Source organism: Triturus cristatus, chromosome 4_2 (genome assembly GCF_964204655.1).
Source record: "Triturus cristatus chromosome 4_2, aTriCri1.1, whole genome shotgun sequence".
Lineage (NCBI taxonomy): Eukaryota > Metazoa > Chordata > Amphibia > Caudata > Salamandridae > Triturus > Triturus cristatus.
The window spans coordinates 249,181,612-249,198,374 of NC_140586.1; the positions used below are offsets into that span (position 1 = coordinate 249,181,612).

At 44.5% G+C, this 16,763-nt stretch overlaps 1 protein-coding gene across 2 annotated transcripts in view; it reads right to left on the bottom strand.

The window, feature by feature from the left end:
- LOC146833569 (uncharacterized) overlaps window positions 1-15,431 on the bottom strand; it is a 139,936-nt gene extending 124,505 nt beyond the window's left edge. Inside the window, exons 1-3 of one of the 2 annotated variants that reach the window (XM_085601423.1) lie at window positions 15,258-15,431; window positions 10,249-10,375; window positions 8,104-8,214 (exon numbers count right to left, since the gene is read on the bottom strand). In XM_085601423.1, coding sequence (XP_085457549.1) covers window positions 8,104-8,214; window positions 10,249-10,375; window positions 15,258-15,281 — 262 coding nt within the window. In that variant the 5' untranslated portion in view covers window positions 15,282-15,431. The remainder of the gene's footprint in view (window positions 1-8,103; window positions 8,215-10,248; window positions 10,376-15,257) is intronic. The other variant, XM_085601424.1, reaches the window with a different exon arrangement.
- Window positions 15,432-16,763: the final 1,332 nt, after the last annotated feature.

Below are 16,763 nucleotides of genomic sequence, written 5' to 3' on the forward strand. Positions count from 1 at the left end.
CACCAAGCCTAGTGGTCAGGACCAGACCGAGTCGCGACTCCTAAGATAGCTGCAACCACATCCTGGTTGAGGTAGTGGCAGCCAATAAGATATCAGTGTGAGATCTGTCGGTACCTGTGGAGCCTCCGCGTCCCTCAATATACAAAGATTTGAGCATTAATTGCTCAAAATCGACTGAACAGATTTACACCAAACACAAAAAGTACTCTTTCTGGACCTAGAGCTAGCTTTCTGCCAAATTTGGTGTAAATCTGGTTAGTGGTTTGGGCTGTAGATGTGTCTATAGTTCCTATGGTAAAATGAATGGAGAAAATGTATTTTGGGACCCTCCCTATTTACTCAGCCCCCGCTTGACAGTTCATCCCGAAAATTTCCATGCGCAAACTAGGGGAAAAAAAGAGTATTTTTGGGGAATGTTTCATTGAAAATTTATCAAACGGCACCAAAGTTTTTTTGAAACACAAAACATGTATTTCCTATGGAAACACGATCCTAACTATAACTGCTCAGTGGTGACCGCCACTAGGTAATATATGTATAAACCAAAGGTAACGCTATAGTTAGGTGGAGTGATCAGTAACAATGTAAAGTTTATAGCTATTTAAGATAACCATCACTACAACCAGTAAATCTCTGTGCTTTTTTAGAGTTTAAAACGTTACGTTGGTACTGAACACATCACCTAATTCTAACTTTATAAAGTCTATTTATAGTTACTTGAGATAACCATAACTACAACCAGTAAATTTCTGTGGTTTTTAGAGTTTAAAACGTTAAGTTGGTACTGAACACATTACCTAATTATAACATTTTAAAAGTTGAATCCAGAGCACCACCTATTGTTAATACATGATCCGTCAATCCGACAGGTCCATAGTTGTTACACCAAGTAATCCGCGCGGATTTAGAAATCACGGTTGCCTTGGGACTTGGAAGTATGGGCTTTTCAGGGCTCGATGCAATGAACTTGACATAACAGCTTTGGCCTTCATTAATAAAAGTTTATTGATTTTTTCACACTCTCGAAACATCACTGGACATAACCATTATGATTTGTAAAAGAATTGTATCTCAATCACAGTTCTTGGGTCCTCAGGGATCCGAGGTAGAAGATATCGATCAGTGGTATCTATTGGGCGCACTGCCAAACTATTTGCATTTACTGAAGACCATTTGAGCCTTGAAAAAGTTGTTGAAAATGACGAAACACGTGTCGGCTGTTTATAGTCCAGATTTTGCAGAGATTGAATACTCTAAGAAACATTAAAGTGCTTGGAAAATTTTAAATCGTCTAGTGTCTTAATACACTGTGGACTGCAGTGTATTTGACTCTCATCTGTTTACTTGGTGTAACGACCTGTCGGATCAACGGACCATGTATTAACAATTGGTGGTGCTCTGGATTCAACTTTTATATTGTGTGCATTTGAAATTGTCTCTCTCATATGTATTTAACACTACTTTGGTGGCACAGTGTTATTTTATCCATTGAGCACACATCACTTGTTGCTTCATTTACACATTTCCTGAAACTGTGATGTGCTAGCATCTAGCTTAGACCACTGTCACCTTTTTTCTTCCTAGTGTAATTATAACATTACTTTAACCTCTGTTTCTTTCAGTGAATGTCTAGGTGTTTTTTTTTAACGTAAAATAATATTTTATTACTATACATAAATCCAACTTCCCGCCATGCACAGCCGAAGGTCTGCTGTACTGCCTGGCCTGCGGCCAGGGTTAGTGGCTAACCCTCCTAAAGGCAGCCAACCCCATGCTGTGCAGGGCAATCGACTGTGCATGGCAGGGGATTGGCCACAGGGTCTGCAGCCATTCCCTCGCAAACAGCCAACCTCAAGCTGTGCACAGTCTTCGGCCGTCTGCAGTGGACGGACTGAGCCTTTGCCATATGGCGTAAGATTGACCTTTGGGCCCAGGGGACCACATCCCCTGGGACCAAATACAATTAAAGAGAAGAGGGGGCATGCAGCCCCCTCCTTAAACCTTCTTGGGGTCCTTGGACCCTATCCCCTGGGGCCAAATATAGTAAAAAAAAAAAAAAAGGAGAGGGTGCCAGGCAGCCCCCCTCCCGAGCCTTATAAGGCCCTAGGGCCGTTATTTTGAAAGGGGTTGGGGGCCACACTGCCCCGCCTCCCTGAGCCTCACCAGTGCTGGGGATCCCATCCCCCAGGGTCATATCTCTTTCAAAGGGGAGGAGGACCACATGGCTCCCCCTCGGCAAATATATTATGGCCTCAGACACCCCATACTCTGTGGCCCGCATTGATTCAAGACGGGTGCCCTGGTGCCCATCCAGGACATCCACCATTTACAAGTTGAGGGCCACGGGAGAAGCCGGCCCAGCATTGTTCTCACCGGAATGGATCAAATATTTATTCTGCTCCCACCAGGCGGGAGCAATCTGTTGATTTGTTTCCCTGCCTGCATCAGTGCGGGCAGGGAAACAGATCAAAAGATTGCTCCCAGTCGGCGGGAGCATTTCTAAAGTTCCTGTTCGCTGGGAGTAGATTTTGTGTTTGCTCCCGTTTGGCAGGAGACTGAAAAATGCTCACATCAGAGGGAAAAAACACAAGTTTCTCTTCCCATGCAGGTGTGGATAGAAAAACAGCTGTGTCCTAGAGGGTGGGCTCCCCAGGACACAGCAAGTGTGCCAGCCCAGGTGGATGGGGTCCCTGGGACCATTATTGGCTCAGGAAGAGGGTCCCAGGGCCCCCGCCCCATATTTATTAAATCTGGCCTGGGGTTGAGGCCGCAGAGTCCGAATGTGGCTCAGGGAGGAGGGCCACACGCCCTCCACCCTTAAAAATAATTTCAGCCCCAAGAGGTTGGGGTTCTAGGAGTTGAAAAACGCCTGTGAAAGGGGGGCCACTCGCACTCCACTTCCCCAAAAAATAAGCATATGTTGTCCCACAGGGTATCCCTATCCTGCCCCCTTATGTCTTTTTCTAATTTTTTTTTAAGACTCAGGACTGAGTACCTAGTCCTAAGATGGCTGCCACCACTTTCTGGAAGAGGTGGTGGCAGTCAAGCAGATCTCAGTTTGAGATCTGTCGGCTACGCGGATCCTCTGTGGTGTGATATATACAATTGTTTCGAACCTTAATTTCTCCAAAACTACTGAACAAATTTAAACCAAAACACAAACAGCACTATTTCTGGACCAAGATGTAGCTTTCTGCTAAATTTGGTGTAAATACGTTCAGTAGTTTGGTCGGTAGCCGTGTCTAAAGTTCCTATAAAAAAATGAATGGGGTATACTCGTTTTGGAACCCCCACTTTTTCTCATTCTCCATTTGACAGATCACCCCGAAACTTTCCATGTACAAACTAGTCAAAAAGTAGCACTGTTTTGAAAATTTGCCACGGGCCCCCTCCCTTTATAAAATTACACTGGGACCCAATGAATGGGGTCCCTGGGGCCAAAATTGGCCAAGTGCCACATCCCCTATATTTATGAGCGTGGCCCTGTGAGGATGGCCACGCATGCCCTGCTCCCTCTCAAATGAATGCCTAGCACAGGGGAGTGGAGTTCCAGAGGCCGAAAATGGCCCAAGTGGCCCCCTGCCCCTCAGAAGAGCACTGGACGTCATTTGAGATGTCATTAGTGATGTCGTAAATGATATAATAGAACATGTCATGAGGGATGTCATATGTCATACCTTCAAAGGCGCTTTTCCTTCTATGTCCCTGCGAGGGTATTGCGCTCTTCGGCTTTATGCCTGGCCTCGGTCCCTCGCTATAAACTCCAGAGGACTGGGGGCTGCTCTCTGGTGGTCAGAGCCAGCAGGGCTTGGAACGCCCTTCCCCTTGATCTTCGCCTTACACAGGAGCTCGCAGCTTTTAAAAAGAAGCTTAAAACATTCCTCTTTGCCTGACTGTCTCTCTCCCCCCTTTACGGTTCGCACCGGGACACTCTTGAGTAGCCGAGCGCGTTACAAGTGGAATTAACATAACATAACATAACATAACATAACATGTGAGGTCATAAGCAGGGTATGGAGGGGGTGCAAGGATGGATCATCTGCCATGATTATGCCTGATTTAAGTGCCACATTTGACACCGTTTCTCATGAGATCTTGCTGCTTTGTCGTCAGGAGATCGGCATTGGTGGAGCGGCACCTACTCGGTTCACTCCTTTTTCAACTGTTAGATCCTTCCAGGTCATTTCCTCTCCCTATCAGTCTCAGACTCAAAGGCTAAGTTATTGGGCCCCCAGGACTCCGCATTGAGTCCAACTCTGTTTAATATCTACATTCTACCATTAGCCCAGGTGGCAAAATCACGCAACATCACACTGGTATCCTATGCTGATGATACGCAGCTGGTGATCTCTTTCTCTAATAATTCCACCCAGAATTTAGCCAAATTCCTAGAAGACATGGTGGCCACTACCGAGTAGATGGCAGCCAACAGTCTTCAGCTAAACTCCAGCAAATCCAGAATTCTTCTCTCAGGGAGAGACTCACTTCTATGGGGAGATCACTGCATTAGGTTCACCTCCGCACCCCAAAATCGCAGTAATTAATTTGGGTCGATATTGCTTTGTCTTTTGAAGCCCAAGCAAAATCGGTAGTAGGTGTCTGCTTTGGACTCCTACGAGGTTTAAACCCCATTTTGGGATTCTTTGACTCCCACACTTGCCAAATGATTATCCAGTCCACTATACTTTCTAGGCTGGATTACTGCGATGTGTTGTTTTTGGGGTTCCAACAAGACAGTGATCAAAAGGCTTCAAATAGCCCAGAAACCTGTGGCATGGCTTCAATTCACCCTACCTAAGTTCTGTTCAATCTCTGGCTTCATCCATAGGTTGCACTGGCTCCCAGTGGATCTGAGAATCCTCTTCAAGATCCTATGCATTACTCATAAAATTCTCACTCGTCAGGGTCCTCCTATTTTAGCCTATCTCCTCTGTCCTCATGTTCCCTCCCTAACCTTGCGTTCTACTAAGTTACATTTAGCCTATGTCCCTTGGGTGAGAAGAGAGAGGGCAGGAGGCTGCTCCTTCTCTGCGAAAGCTCCTGCCCTGTGGAATACTCAGCCTCTGTCCATTTGGACCACTCAGAATCACTGGGCTTTCAGAAGAGCCATGAAGATCTGGCTATTCTCCATTTAACCTCTGTTCCTTCACCGAGTTCTCTCCCAAATCTAGCCCTGGGGCGCCCCGTTGCTGGGGCAGCCAAGCGCTTTACAAATATCTTAACATAACATAACATAACATAGTTAGTGATGCTCACCATAACTGGTAAATTTCTGTATTTGTGTTTTTAGTTCAAAACGTTAATGTTGTCATTAACAAATTCACCTAAATATAACCTTACACAATATTAGGATTTTTACGGTTGAGGTATATAGTACATGTATGAACTGCCGGGATCACAGTGGGTGAATAGTGATCTGAGCACTGTAACCTCCTGAAGCAGCCATGGACAAATAAGGAGTGCCTCAACTGCAGTCTTCATTTTATATATACAAACCTCCAAAATAATCTCTAAAATGAACATTTTTGAAGCTAAAATAAATTGCACTGTTATAAGGTGTTATAACAGGTGCGCGCAAATTATTATTTTTCATTTTGAGACATTACAAGGAGTGCAAGTGGAAAACACATCAGTGATGTTTTTATTTTAAACATCCCGCGAAAATAAAATATAAAAATCACTTTTTTAACCCTTTGTTACATTGGCGTCAAAGGCCCATCCGTTCTCAACACAGTTGATAAGTGTGTTTGTTTATAATAGTTTTTTATTTACTTGACAATAACCGTTAGTTAACAGACAGGAGTGCAATACATTAATTTATAGGAAGAGATATTCCAGAAAAGCTTTGTGCATTGCATTTAACAGACAACCAGCAATACATGACCTCTAAAGGACCTGCTGAAAGCTGAAGTTTTCATTTCATTGTCTTCTTTTTCAGAAGAAGAAGGATAGATGCAAAAACATCTTGGGAAATACGTTAGCTGTAAATTATGCAAAGAATTGCAAGCTTGAAGAGTATTTTTAGAGTTCAAATCAGGAAGGTGGTGTGATCAGCTACACAGCTTCTGAGGAAGGTGAATTTGACAAAGGAATCCATCTAATCAGTTAATCAATCAATTAACTTTGATTTGTAGAACACGGCTTATCACCCATGAGGGAATTCATGGGTTCTTGCTGGTATTAGTCGAAGAGCCAGGTCTTGAGTCCTTACCTGAATTCACGGAGAGGATAATGTTCAGAGGTGCAGGGGATGGTCATTCCAGGACTTGGCAGCGATGTAGGAAAAGGAGGGTCCTCCGCTGTTGCTTCGGTGGATGTAGGGAGTGCGAGTGAGAGCAAGGGAGGCAGAGAGCAGATGTCTGATGGGTTGGTGGAAGTTCAGGCTGTGGTTGATGTATGCTGGTCCTTGGTCGTGGAGGGCCTTCTAGGCGTGTGTCAATCTTGAATTGGCATCATTTCCAGATGGGGAGCCAGTGGAGGTTTCTGAGGTGGGGGTGATTTGTGTCTGTTTCGGGAGGTCGAGGATGAGTCTGGCGGCTGAGTTCTGTATGGTCTAATGTCTCTTCAGGAGTTAGGTGGTGAGTTCTGTGTAGAGCGCGTTGCTGTAGCCCAGCAGGCTGGTGACTAGGGCTTGAGTGACGGATTTCCTGGTGTTGATGGGGAGCCATCTGAAGATCTTTCGGAGCATGCGGATGGTGTGGAAGCAGGCAGAGGAGACTGCGTTGATCTGCCGTTTCATGGTGAGTTTGCTGTCCAGGATGATGCAGACGTTGCGGGCGTGGTCTGTCGGTGTGGGTCCGGGTTTGGTGGGCCACCAGGTGTCATTCCACAGTGAGGTGTTGTTCCCAATAATCAGCACTTCTGTCTTGTCCATGCTGGTCTCCAGGCAGTTGGTCTCATCCAGTCGGCGACACTCGTCATGCAGTTGTGGAAGCTGGTCCTAGTAGAGGAAGGGTCTTCTGAGAGCGAGAGGATGAGCTGAGTATCGCCTGCGTAGGATATGATGTTGAGGCCGTGGGCTCTGACGATGTCGGCTAGGGGTGTCATGCACATGTTGAACAGGGTGCGGCTGAGGGATTAACGTGGAGTCTAAGGCCCTCCTACTGCTGTGCCCTCAATGAAGGGCCTATGGTGCTTCCTAAGTTCAAGAGTCAAAAGTTCTATTTGTGCTTGTCTGCTCACTGCTCCAGTCTACATAACCATGTATGTTGTGGGTGGTCATACATGCCCTTGTTTGTCTTTGTAAGAGTATGCTCAGTTCATCATTCTGTAACGTGCTTTAAATGCGGCCAATAAATTGGATTGCTTGAGACTAGTCAGAAGGCGGTGATTCCAGTGAGTAGCAGTTGCTACAGCGAATTCTCTTGCCCTCATTTTAACTTGTTTGACTTTTGGAAGCGGTGGTAAAAATTGAACATTAGAACTTAGAGAGCACTGTGGATGGGGCCACCTATAATGTGCATTTAATGGCGTTTGCCTTTGAATGGTCAGTGCTTTAAGTGCTAAGCACATGGACTTAAATAAGATCCATTTCTTACTCGGAAGCCAATGTAACATAGCTAGGGCCGGAGCATTATGATTGCGCCTGGATAAGCTCAGTAGCATCTGAGCTGCAGTGTTCTGATCCAGCTGGTGTCTGTGTAAAAAACACTGAGGTAACTTCAAATAAACTGAGTTACAGTAATCAACACTTGAAGATATAAAAGCATTCATGATCAGAATCCTGTGTGAAAAGGAGAAAAGATGGAGAAGCCTCTTCAAGACACAGAGATGGTAAAAACACAATATGATAATTGCACTGACCTGCTGTGTCAAGATCAGCTCCAAATTAACCCACTGATGTTTCACAAAGTAGAAAGGTTTAAGCTGAACTCCCTTTAAGTATGACATGAAATGGTATTGCCATAAAAGCGTGCTCAATATTCTAGTCCCAGTCTATAAGCCAAGCTTTAATTCCAGTGGTGAGAATGTGTTATCTGTGTTAGTGTGCGCACTGCTTCAGTCTTAAAGAAGGCATGTACTTAATGTGGTGACCATATGTGGAAATGCCATTATGAAAGTGAAAAAAGCTGTTGGATTACACCTAGTGCGCTTTTCACTTACCAGTGAAACTATTAACACCAAGTCTTCTCTTAGACTCCAGACTGTCCCTAGGGAGCAGTTGCTGCTCTCCTTTCACTCTCAACGAAAATACACTGGCGGCAATGAGAGGACCTGTAAATAAAATAAAACATAAACTAATAAATCTATTAGAAGTCAGTATTCAATATTAAGTACTATCAACTTTTTTGCCACTTGGTACACATTCAAAGAAAGAGCTAAAGTCCAGCGAGCACTTGTGGTTCGATCGCAGAAACCCCAGGAGTGAGAATGTAAGATATGCTCTCAGGACCAGAAATAACTTTGGAGGCTTCTCCACAACCCATGTTCGAACTAGGATTAGATGCATCTTAGAGGCACAAATCGGCATGGTATTCCCCAATAAAATGAGAAAGGTAGATAATTATAACAACCAATACATTCTGCACAATTAATGAAGTTGAAAGTGATGCTGGAGTGTGCAACAGCCCAATGTGGAGTGATGTTAATACATACACTGAAGCAATTGACTTTCTGTAACAAGCAGTTAAAAAATTCTTCCAACTTCTCGATAGAATTTCAGATGGCTGATCGGCCATGCTAAATCATTTGGGCAAGTTACAAAGCTCTACGCCAGCTGATTAATGGCTCCAAGAGGCCAAGAAGTGAAATCATCCCAAAAGAAATCAAAAACATAAGTAATGAAACTAATGGACCACAAGGGCACAAATTAGCACTTTTTTTTTACCTCTCTCTTGGATATTCGGTCAGGCTCCCTTTCTATTTTGCACGTTCTTTCTATTCTTTCTTATTACCACCCATCCAACTGTCGGTTCTCGTCTCCCATAGTCTACTAGAATAACCTGACTAACCTCCCCGCCCGCTCAACTTCGTTCTCGACCCACCGACTTCCCCCTTTGTTCTCGTAATCTTCGTGTCCATGCACATTCTTTCCTGGAACGTCAGTGGTCTTACAAATTACATTAAGCATAAAAAAGTGCCCTCCTATCTCAATTCCAAATGCACAGCTCATCTCCAGGAGACGCACCTCACTGAGACAGAAGCTGAGAAGCTTCGGCGGGATTGGGTGTGCAAAGCGATACACAGTTGTCATCCTCTGTGAGCGGCAGATGACATTCCCCATTCGCAAGTCCAGTTTGTCCCAGGCCGCTCATAACGCAACAATCTTCGCACGTTAGCTCATGCGGTCTGGCTAGCAGCGGACCTTCCTAAAGAGGATGCGGCACTGTCGTTGGATGCCGACAAGACCTTTGACAGGATAGAATGGGACTAACTGTTTGCCATGCTTCGGAAATTTGGCCTTGGTGACAACTTCATCTCCAGAGCGAAACAGCTCTACGGCACACGTCGATTGCGGGGGCAATCTTCCTGACCCCCTCATGGTCCGTAGAAGTACCTGTCAGGGTTGTTCACTCTCCCCTTGGCTATTTCTCCTTGCAACAGAGTCTTAAGTGGCGTACCTGCGCCAATTGGATCGGATCAAAGGTATTCCTATGCCCAGATGTCCTTGATACTGTATCTATATGCAGATGACATCTTATTCACCTTAATGGACGTATTCCCCCTCCATTCCCGCAATAGGATTGGTGAATCCTATTTTGCCCTATGCCAAATGCATGGCAATACAACACCTTGTGGATGGTCCTAAGGAATTTGGCAATATGAAAGGCTACCAATTTTTAATATTTAACCAGAGTTGACTGTCAGGCCATGGACTGGGATATGTAGTCTAGAACGTGTTCTCTGTTTACTTTTAGTCTCCTTGGTGCCCTGAAATAACCATCACTACTGAACTTCCTCTCTACCTAGCTGACTCCACTGTCTTTACGTCACTGTACAGTCACATATATTCCCTAACGTACCACTACCCAAGATCAATGCTCCCTTTCTTTTAACACTCAGTGTCTTTCCACAAATTACTTACGCATGGATGTTTGACATTAAAGGGTTCTGACTCACCTGAACACAACCAAATAATTTCCACTGACTGGGAGAACGAGTACAATGTGATCTTAGAAAATATTTTAGATAAAATTCAGAAAGAAGATTGAAACTTAATCCATTCTCAGACTACTGTAATATTGAAGTGTACTGCTTCAGGCAGACAGCGATATTTCTTGATTACAATAATCAACAGGGTCACATTACCGAGCAAGATCAGGGCTTGGTGAATTTCTTTCATCACGTTCCCACAAAGTTCCTTCTGCCATTCCTGCAAAAGCTTCCACTCCTCTTCAGAGAAACAGGACGAAACATCATGGAAAGGAAACGGTATCTGGAACACATGATTATTCAGCCTCAATATTCAGTGTAATTAGGAATACAGTGACCATGTATTAATCTGAAATAGATCTTATTTCAATATTAACCTCCCACCAAAATATGTCTTCTCTTTTGAAGAAAAGAGCCACAAATAGAGGCTGAGACCCTTAAAGTCTAGAATGCTATTGGAGCAGGGTGAATATTAAATAAAGAGATAGAATACATGATAAATTCTAATACTGTATTTGGAAATTTCCAGATATTCTCTGCTGCCTTGTAACCTACCTGTAAGGGTTTACACTGGTGATTGAGAGGTTTCAGGAGGGATCTACATATTCAATGCCTTTTGTGGGGCTTGAAGTGCTCTCATCTTACCAAAAAGTAACAAGCATTGGCATAGCCAATAAGACGTGCCTTTGGAACCGTATAAGTGTTTAGCAATGCAACAGTTGATGTTGTTGCACCAAGGATATTATGCTGCATAACTAAATACTTATAAGGTCCCAAAGGCGAGACCTATTGGCTATGCTCCCAGTATGGGTGAAATGTGACTCCTAAGGCTTGTGGCCCTCATCGTCTTATGAAACATTTCCTACACAGTGATTTACACATTCATTGTCTCTGTATGTGTGTGTGATGTAAAGCGCTCCGACACCCTATACTGGTATGAGGAGCACTATAAAAGAAATTAAATAACTGTGAGAGAGGGTCTAAGGAGACATGAGGGGTACCATTGGAGGGTGGTAGAGAAGGTAGGCATGAAGAAGGATGTCACAGGGGCTGGAGGGGGTGAGGGGCAACAAAGATTATCATACTAGGCTCCACCAGCGCTAATTCCGACCCGTAACTTGCCCTCATTTCATCCCCATCTGTAGTTCCCTGCATTCTCTACGTGCCCTTTGGTATGTTCTGCACACAGATCCCGGGTTCATTCCAGGGCACTGGTTCTAGGGTAACTCTTGTTCTAAAGTACTTCAATGTGTTAATCTTCCTACTGTAGAGATATTTCCCCCTCTAGTTTCACCTGGGCATTGTAGTTGCTTTCAGAAGCTGAAATCCCTGGGTGCAATGTACCAACTCCACAGACATGATAATTCCTGATGGGGCCGCTAACTGTCTTTATATTATGAATTCTCTGGCTCGGTATTTACTCTGCCCAGTCATCAGCTTTGGCCTCGTCTCCAGCGATGTATGGGCTCTTGCACTATGCTCATCCCCCTTGCCCCAGTTTGTGGCGGAGCGCCAAGAATCTTAATCTCTCTGCCGATGGCGCTGTGCCAGATCCAAAGAATTAACGAATATTCAAGGTGAGGTGCAGCCCTCCGTACCCCCCTCCGCCTCGCCCTCAAGGCATGAGAGCAGCGCCGAGGTGGGCCCAGGTGATTCCACCTCTGAGACCCGCTCTATTTTTGTGTTCGGTAGACGAAGAATGAGCCCATCTGGGCAGAAGGGTGGGGGCTACTGAGGCTCAGGAGGGGGGATGCGCTGCCCCTTCCTGCCGTCATCAAGGGTTATGCAGACTTCAAATGTGGATTTGAAGCTGCATTCTCCGCTCCGGCCTGTTTTCTGTATTCAAGGGACAGGAAGGGATCTGTTGAGCTGGGGTCACACACGCCCTCTGGAGAGCTGTGGCAGCGCGTGTTATAAACGGAGCTGTGCGCAGAGCAGGGCTGAAATTCACACCGTCCCGGTGTCCGTGTTAAAATAGAACTGCCTAAGCGGATAAAAAGATATCTTCGGAGCGTGCACCTTCAACCACGGCCCTACTTTTTTTAGCTTCACGTGCACTCTGGGAGTTGTAGTCTGTTGTTCCCCCAAGTGGGTGGTTTACCTAAAAATTATCTTTAGGAAGTTCACCGCCGGGCCTTATGCAAAAAAGAAAAAAAACACTAGACCAGCTACTCCGTTAAGGTGACCCGAACAGTACAGAGGTCACACCAGGGTCATGATGTCATGCTGCGTGCGGTGCCCTGCTATGAACTTGATCTGGTCACCTTTCTGGACTCTGCAAAGGAAGAATGGCATCAGAGGCGTGAAGAATTCTGCACCAGTGCGAGAGGTGCATTCATGTGCGGGCTACAGGAGGGAGGGGCTGGGGGCGCAGAGGCACAGACCTTGTGTTACCTGCCGTGAGCGTCCAGGCTTCGACCTTCTTTACAAGACACCTCTGTGACTGGCCAGGTGTGAGCGGTAAGAGAGACAAGCAGGAACAAGCGCTGATAGACAACCGCGGCCCCGAAAGTTAAAGCAACGCGGGAGCGAGCAGAGGGCATGTACAGCATTTACCTTGCGGGAGTGAACAGCGGCAGGCGCGATAATTGCTAACAGATGGCACCGCTGCTCACTCCAGCAAGGCAAATGCTGCACATGCCCGAGGGCCCATTGGAAACAGTGCAGAACATACACGGGTTTCCACAAAAGCCCGGATCGATTTCAAGAAGTCACTCCAAAGCAGCGCTTGCGCGCTGCGAAGGCAAGACCTAAAAATCGGTAAGGATTTTCATCACTCTACATGTAAGAAAATTCAATAAAAAGCATCTGTTTCTGAGTTTTTAAACCAGATGTCTCCAGTCAGTTGATCCAGAGTTACCAGTAGCTCGCAGAAACCTTCAGAGTAGTTCCCAGCCTTAAGTTCATTTTAAACTAAGGACTGCAATAAATAAGAATTGCATTTTCCTTTTAAAGTTAAGGAAAGGATATGTTTACTTTACATGATCAGTTCACAGATAGAATAGCCTGATAATGAGCTGTGCTTCACTTATATTTATGACATATGTGGATCACAGAGGTTCAGAACAGAAGCACTGAGGTATTTTACCTCTTGAATAAAAGTCGTTCTTAACTCAGTATTCGAGCATGAGAACAAAATTACATTTCTGAATGTTTTTAAATGAGAGAAAATTAAAATGATGAGTTAACAATGATTAAGTTAACTCTTCATTTAAATGTTCTCCATTTTCAAAGTGTCACATTTTTAAACAACAGGCACCTTGCTCCGAGTGGCTGGTATACATAATGCCATATTTATAACTGAAAAATATGGTCATTTTCTTTTCAATGGGAGAAATTTAAAGTGAAGAAAAATGTTTCTATGAAACACTGTCTTAATGCTTTTCTCTACTTTAAATCAAGTCAATTAAGTCCTAATGTTTTATGAAGCATGTTTATTCACTCTAAATTCTTCACATTTAAACAAATGACAGTTTTTCCTGTTATCCTGTTATAAATATGGCACCATGTCTATAGGCCACTGGGAGTAACATGCCTGCTGTTTGTAGAGACACTTTGATATGGGCGATAATTAGATTCATGAGTTTTATGTATTGCATATAAACATAAAGTTAACTCTTCGGGTGAATGTTATCACATTTCAAAGTGTCGCATTTACATACAGCAGGCATCTTGCTCCCACGGGCTGGTAGACACACTGCCATATTTATGACTGAAAAATACAGCAATTTTTTTTTAATGGGAGAAATTTAAGTGCAGAAAAATATTCCATCAAGTGCACTTTAAATTTCTCCCATTTAAAAAAAATGGTTGTATATTCGTGTAGTACGTATAACAGTGCCACATATGGCGAAAGATATGTCCTGTGCCACAAGTACACACGACACAGGCTTTCAGTCACCCATAATATATAGAAGGAACTTCACACACGATCGTGCATCCCAATACACCATGCACTCACTGACGCACAAGGAAGCCCTATCGTAATACTCCTAGTCACAGTATTTCGTTCAAACCATTGTAGCGAGCTCCACAGACATTAGGTTTAAAGTTCAATGAAGCTGGACAAGGGGGTGTCGGGTAACAATGCACAAATGACTTGGTCTTCAGTAGCTCACGACGATTTTCACTGATCAGAAGTAGCGCTCATTACAGAAAAGGTGGGAGAACCCTGGTTTAAACTTTCAAAAGCAAGTAGGAGGTACCTGCACCTATGGATGTTCAGATATTGGGAGCGGGTGTGATATACAAATAATTTCCAAATCCGCTCCAAGGGAGATGATTTTCTATGGGAGCCCCGCATGACCCAATAGTTACAGCAGAAGAGCAGTCTCCTAGGCCTTTATCGACCTCAAGGTGTACTTTCATATCACCTCTGTGCTGTGGTAGAAGTGCCAGTTGCTACTGATGATGTGCACCCTTTGGGGCAGGCAAAGGTTTGGTAGAATCCCATGTAGAGTCGTTATAGGGGGTCTGCTGGCTGTTAAGGAGAGGCATGGCGACATCTCCAGTGAGACGGAATAGGGTGGGGTAGAAAGGATTACAACCAGACTAGTACCGTTCCACCGATTTTTGAAGTGGCCAAGTGCGGTGGTGTTGGATGAAAAAGAAGAGTTCTTGGATTACACAAGGGGGAGAAAAATCAGGCGCACCAGTGAGTCTGTGATGTTGCAGGCACATGCTGCAGGGATGGAGAAACATGTTATCTCTCCTTCGCGTTAAATGTGAAGCAAGTCCGAAGTTACGTGTTCATACAAATACATTCAAGATGGTTTTGTAAGCTGTTATATGAATAAAAAATTTCAGAATAAAATGGGAAAGAACTGCGTAAAGCTACGTCGTTACGGGGATTGCAAGCCAAACTGGGGTGCAAGACTGAGAGAGCTTTAGGAAACATAAAGCTATATACTATAATTCATGCGTTTTTTTAATTTATGCTTAACTTGAAATGACGTGACACTCTCTAGGGGAATGAAGAGTGTTATTGAAAGCGTTACAAATGCGAGAAGTAATCATCAGCTAGGATAGATGTGGCGTTACGGCCAGAGCTGCCGAATTTGGAAATATGGAGCCAAGTGAGAGTCTGCCTAAATGAAAACAAAATGCGAAGATTCACCTCAACAAAAACTGTCCCAAATAACTCCTTAATACAAGACCCAACTCACCTCCCCGGTGTGCTGCCGGTACATTCTTATATGACCTTAAAGGGTTTGTTCTTCGGAGAATAGATTGCAGTGACGGAGAGGTGCGCACCTATGAACGAATAACTGAAGACCCAGGGAGACAATAGCGCCTCCTCTTAGTAAACACTAGCATGTGCTGGCCAACTATCCCAGTGCGCGTGCCCAGAACGTGAGATACTTTCAGCAGGTTAGACTCGATATTGTCGTACTGCGCATGCTCAGAACTAGAACAACTAATACAGAGTTCACGGTATGAACGCTACACACGATATTCGTTGCCTGTCCTTGCACTCGCTGTTGTGCAGCAACCTTTTAGAGCAGACTTTAAACCGTGTGTGTGAACTGTGAGATTAGGCTGACATGGAATGAGCTTTATGTGTCTATCAGAGAGTTTAAGTTTCAATAACTGAAAGAACGGACACGCAGCTTCTTGGTATTGGCAGCAGTCGCAGCACGCAAAACTGTGTCCAGTTTACTTTCCCAATCCGCGCCAACTACTTGAACCAGGAGCGGTGTAGCACCCTAACAGACAGTGCTACCCAATAGACCGTCTCTGCTTAATTAAATCTCGTGCACTAGGATGATGCTGTAAACCAAACATGCCAACCCTCCCGATTCAGGCGGGAGACTACCGATTTCAAGGCAAGTCTCCCGCCTCCCGATTCCTGCAAGCAAAAACCCGATTCCTCGGGGTTTCATCTGACAGGGCTTGGTATTGTGTAACGTGTTAATTCTTCCAGCAATAGTCAGAGTGGCGATGCACGGTCTCTAGAAGGGGTGAAAAACCAACAAAGTCTCATTAACAAGCGAATGGTCTTTTAAAGACCTGTGAAGTACTCGGGGCGGCTGTGTGTGTGCGTGGGCTGCCACACGGGTGGGGGGGGGAGGGGAGTGCGGGGTTGGTATATGCACTGCCCGCAACCTGCCAGGCCAGTGCACAACACTTGCATCATCCTCTCTATGCTTGCCATTGCGCTCCATGCTTCTGAAAGGTAAGAAAACAAGCATTTACAATGCAATGGTCTCGGCATTGGTAAAATTAGAGCTATTGGCATTGCTCATGATATTATTTTTGTTTATGTTTTTGTTTTTAAAATATTTAAAGAAACGGCATTGTCATGAGCAATGCCAATAGCTCTAACTTTAACAATGCCGAGACCGTTGCATTGTAAATGCTTGTTAGCCATGCTGTAATGCGGCATGGCTGAAAAGAAGGTTTAAAAAAAAAAAAAAACACTCTTGTGGCATTTTGAAGGCACACGCTAATGTGGATGCTGGCGCCTAGAAAACAAGGTGAACATTTTTGTTCGCTTTTTATTTACAAATCCAAGGTGAATTAGTAAATAAAAGTTGTACGAAATGCAATTTTTTGATATAGTGCTAATTGTGCCTTTTAATTTTTTTTAAAAAAACAGGGGAGTGAGTAGGGGGGTGGTGAGTGCTACTGTATAGGTGCTGCCCTGGGACACAACCCAAACTGTACTTTTT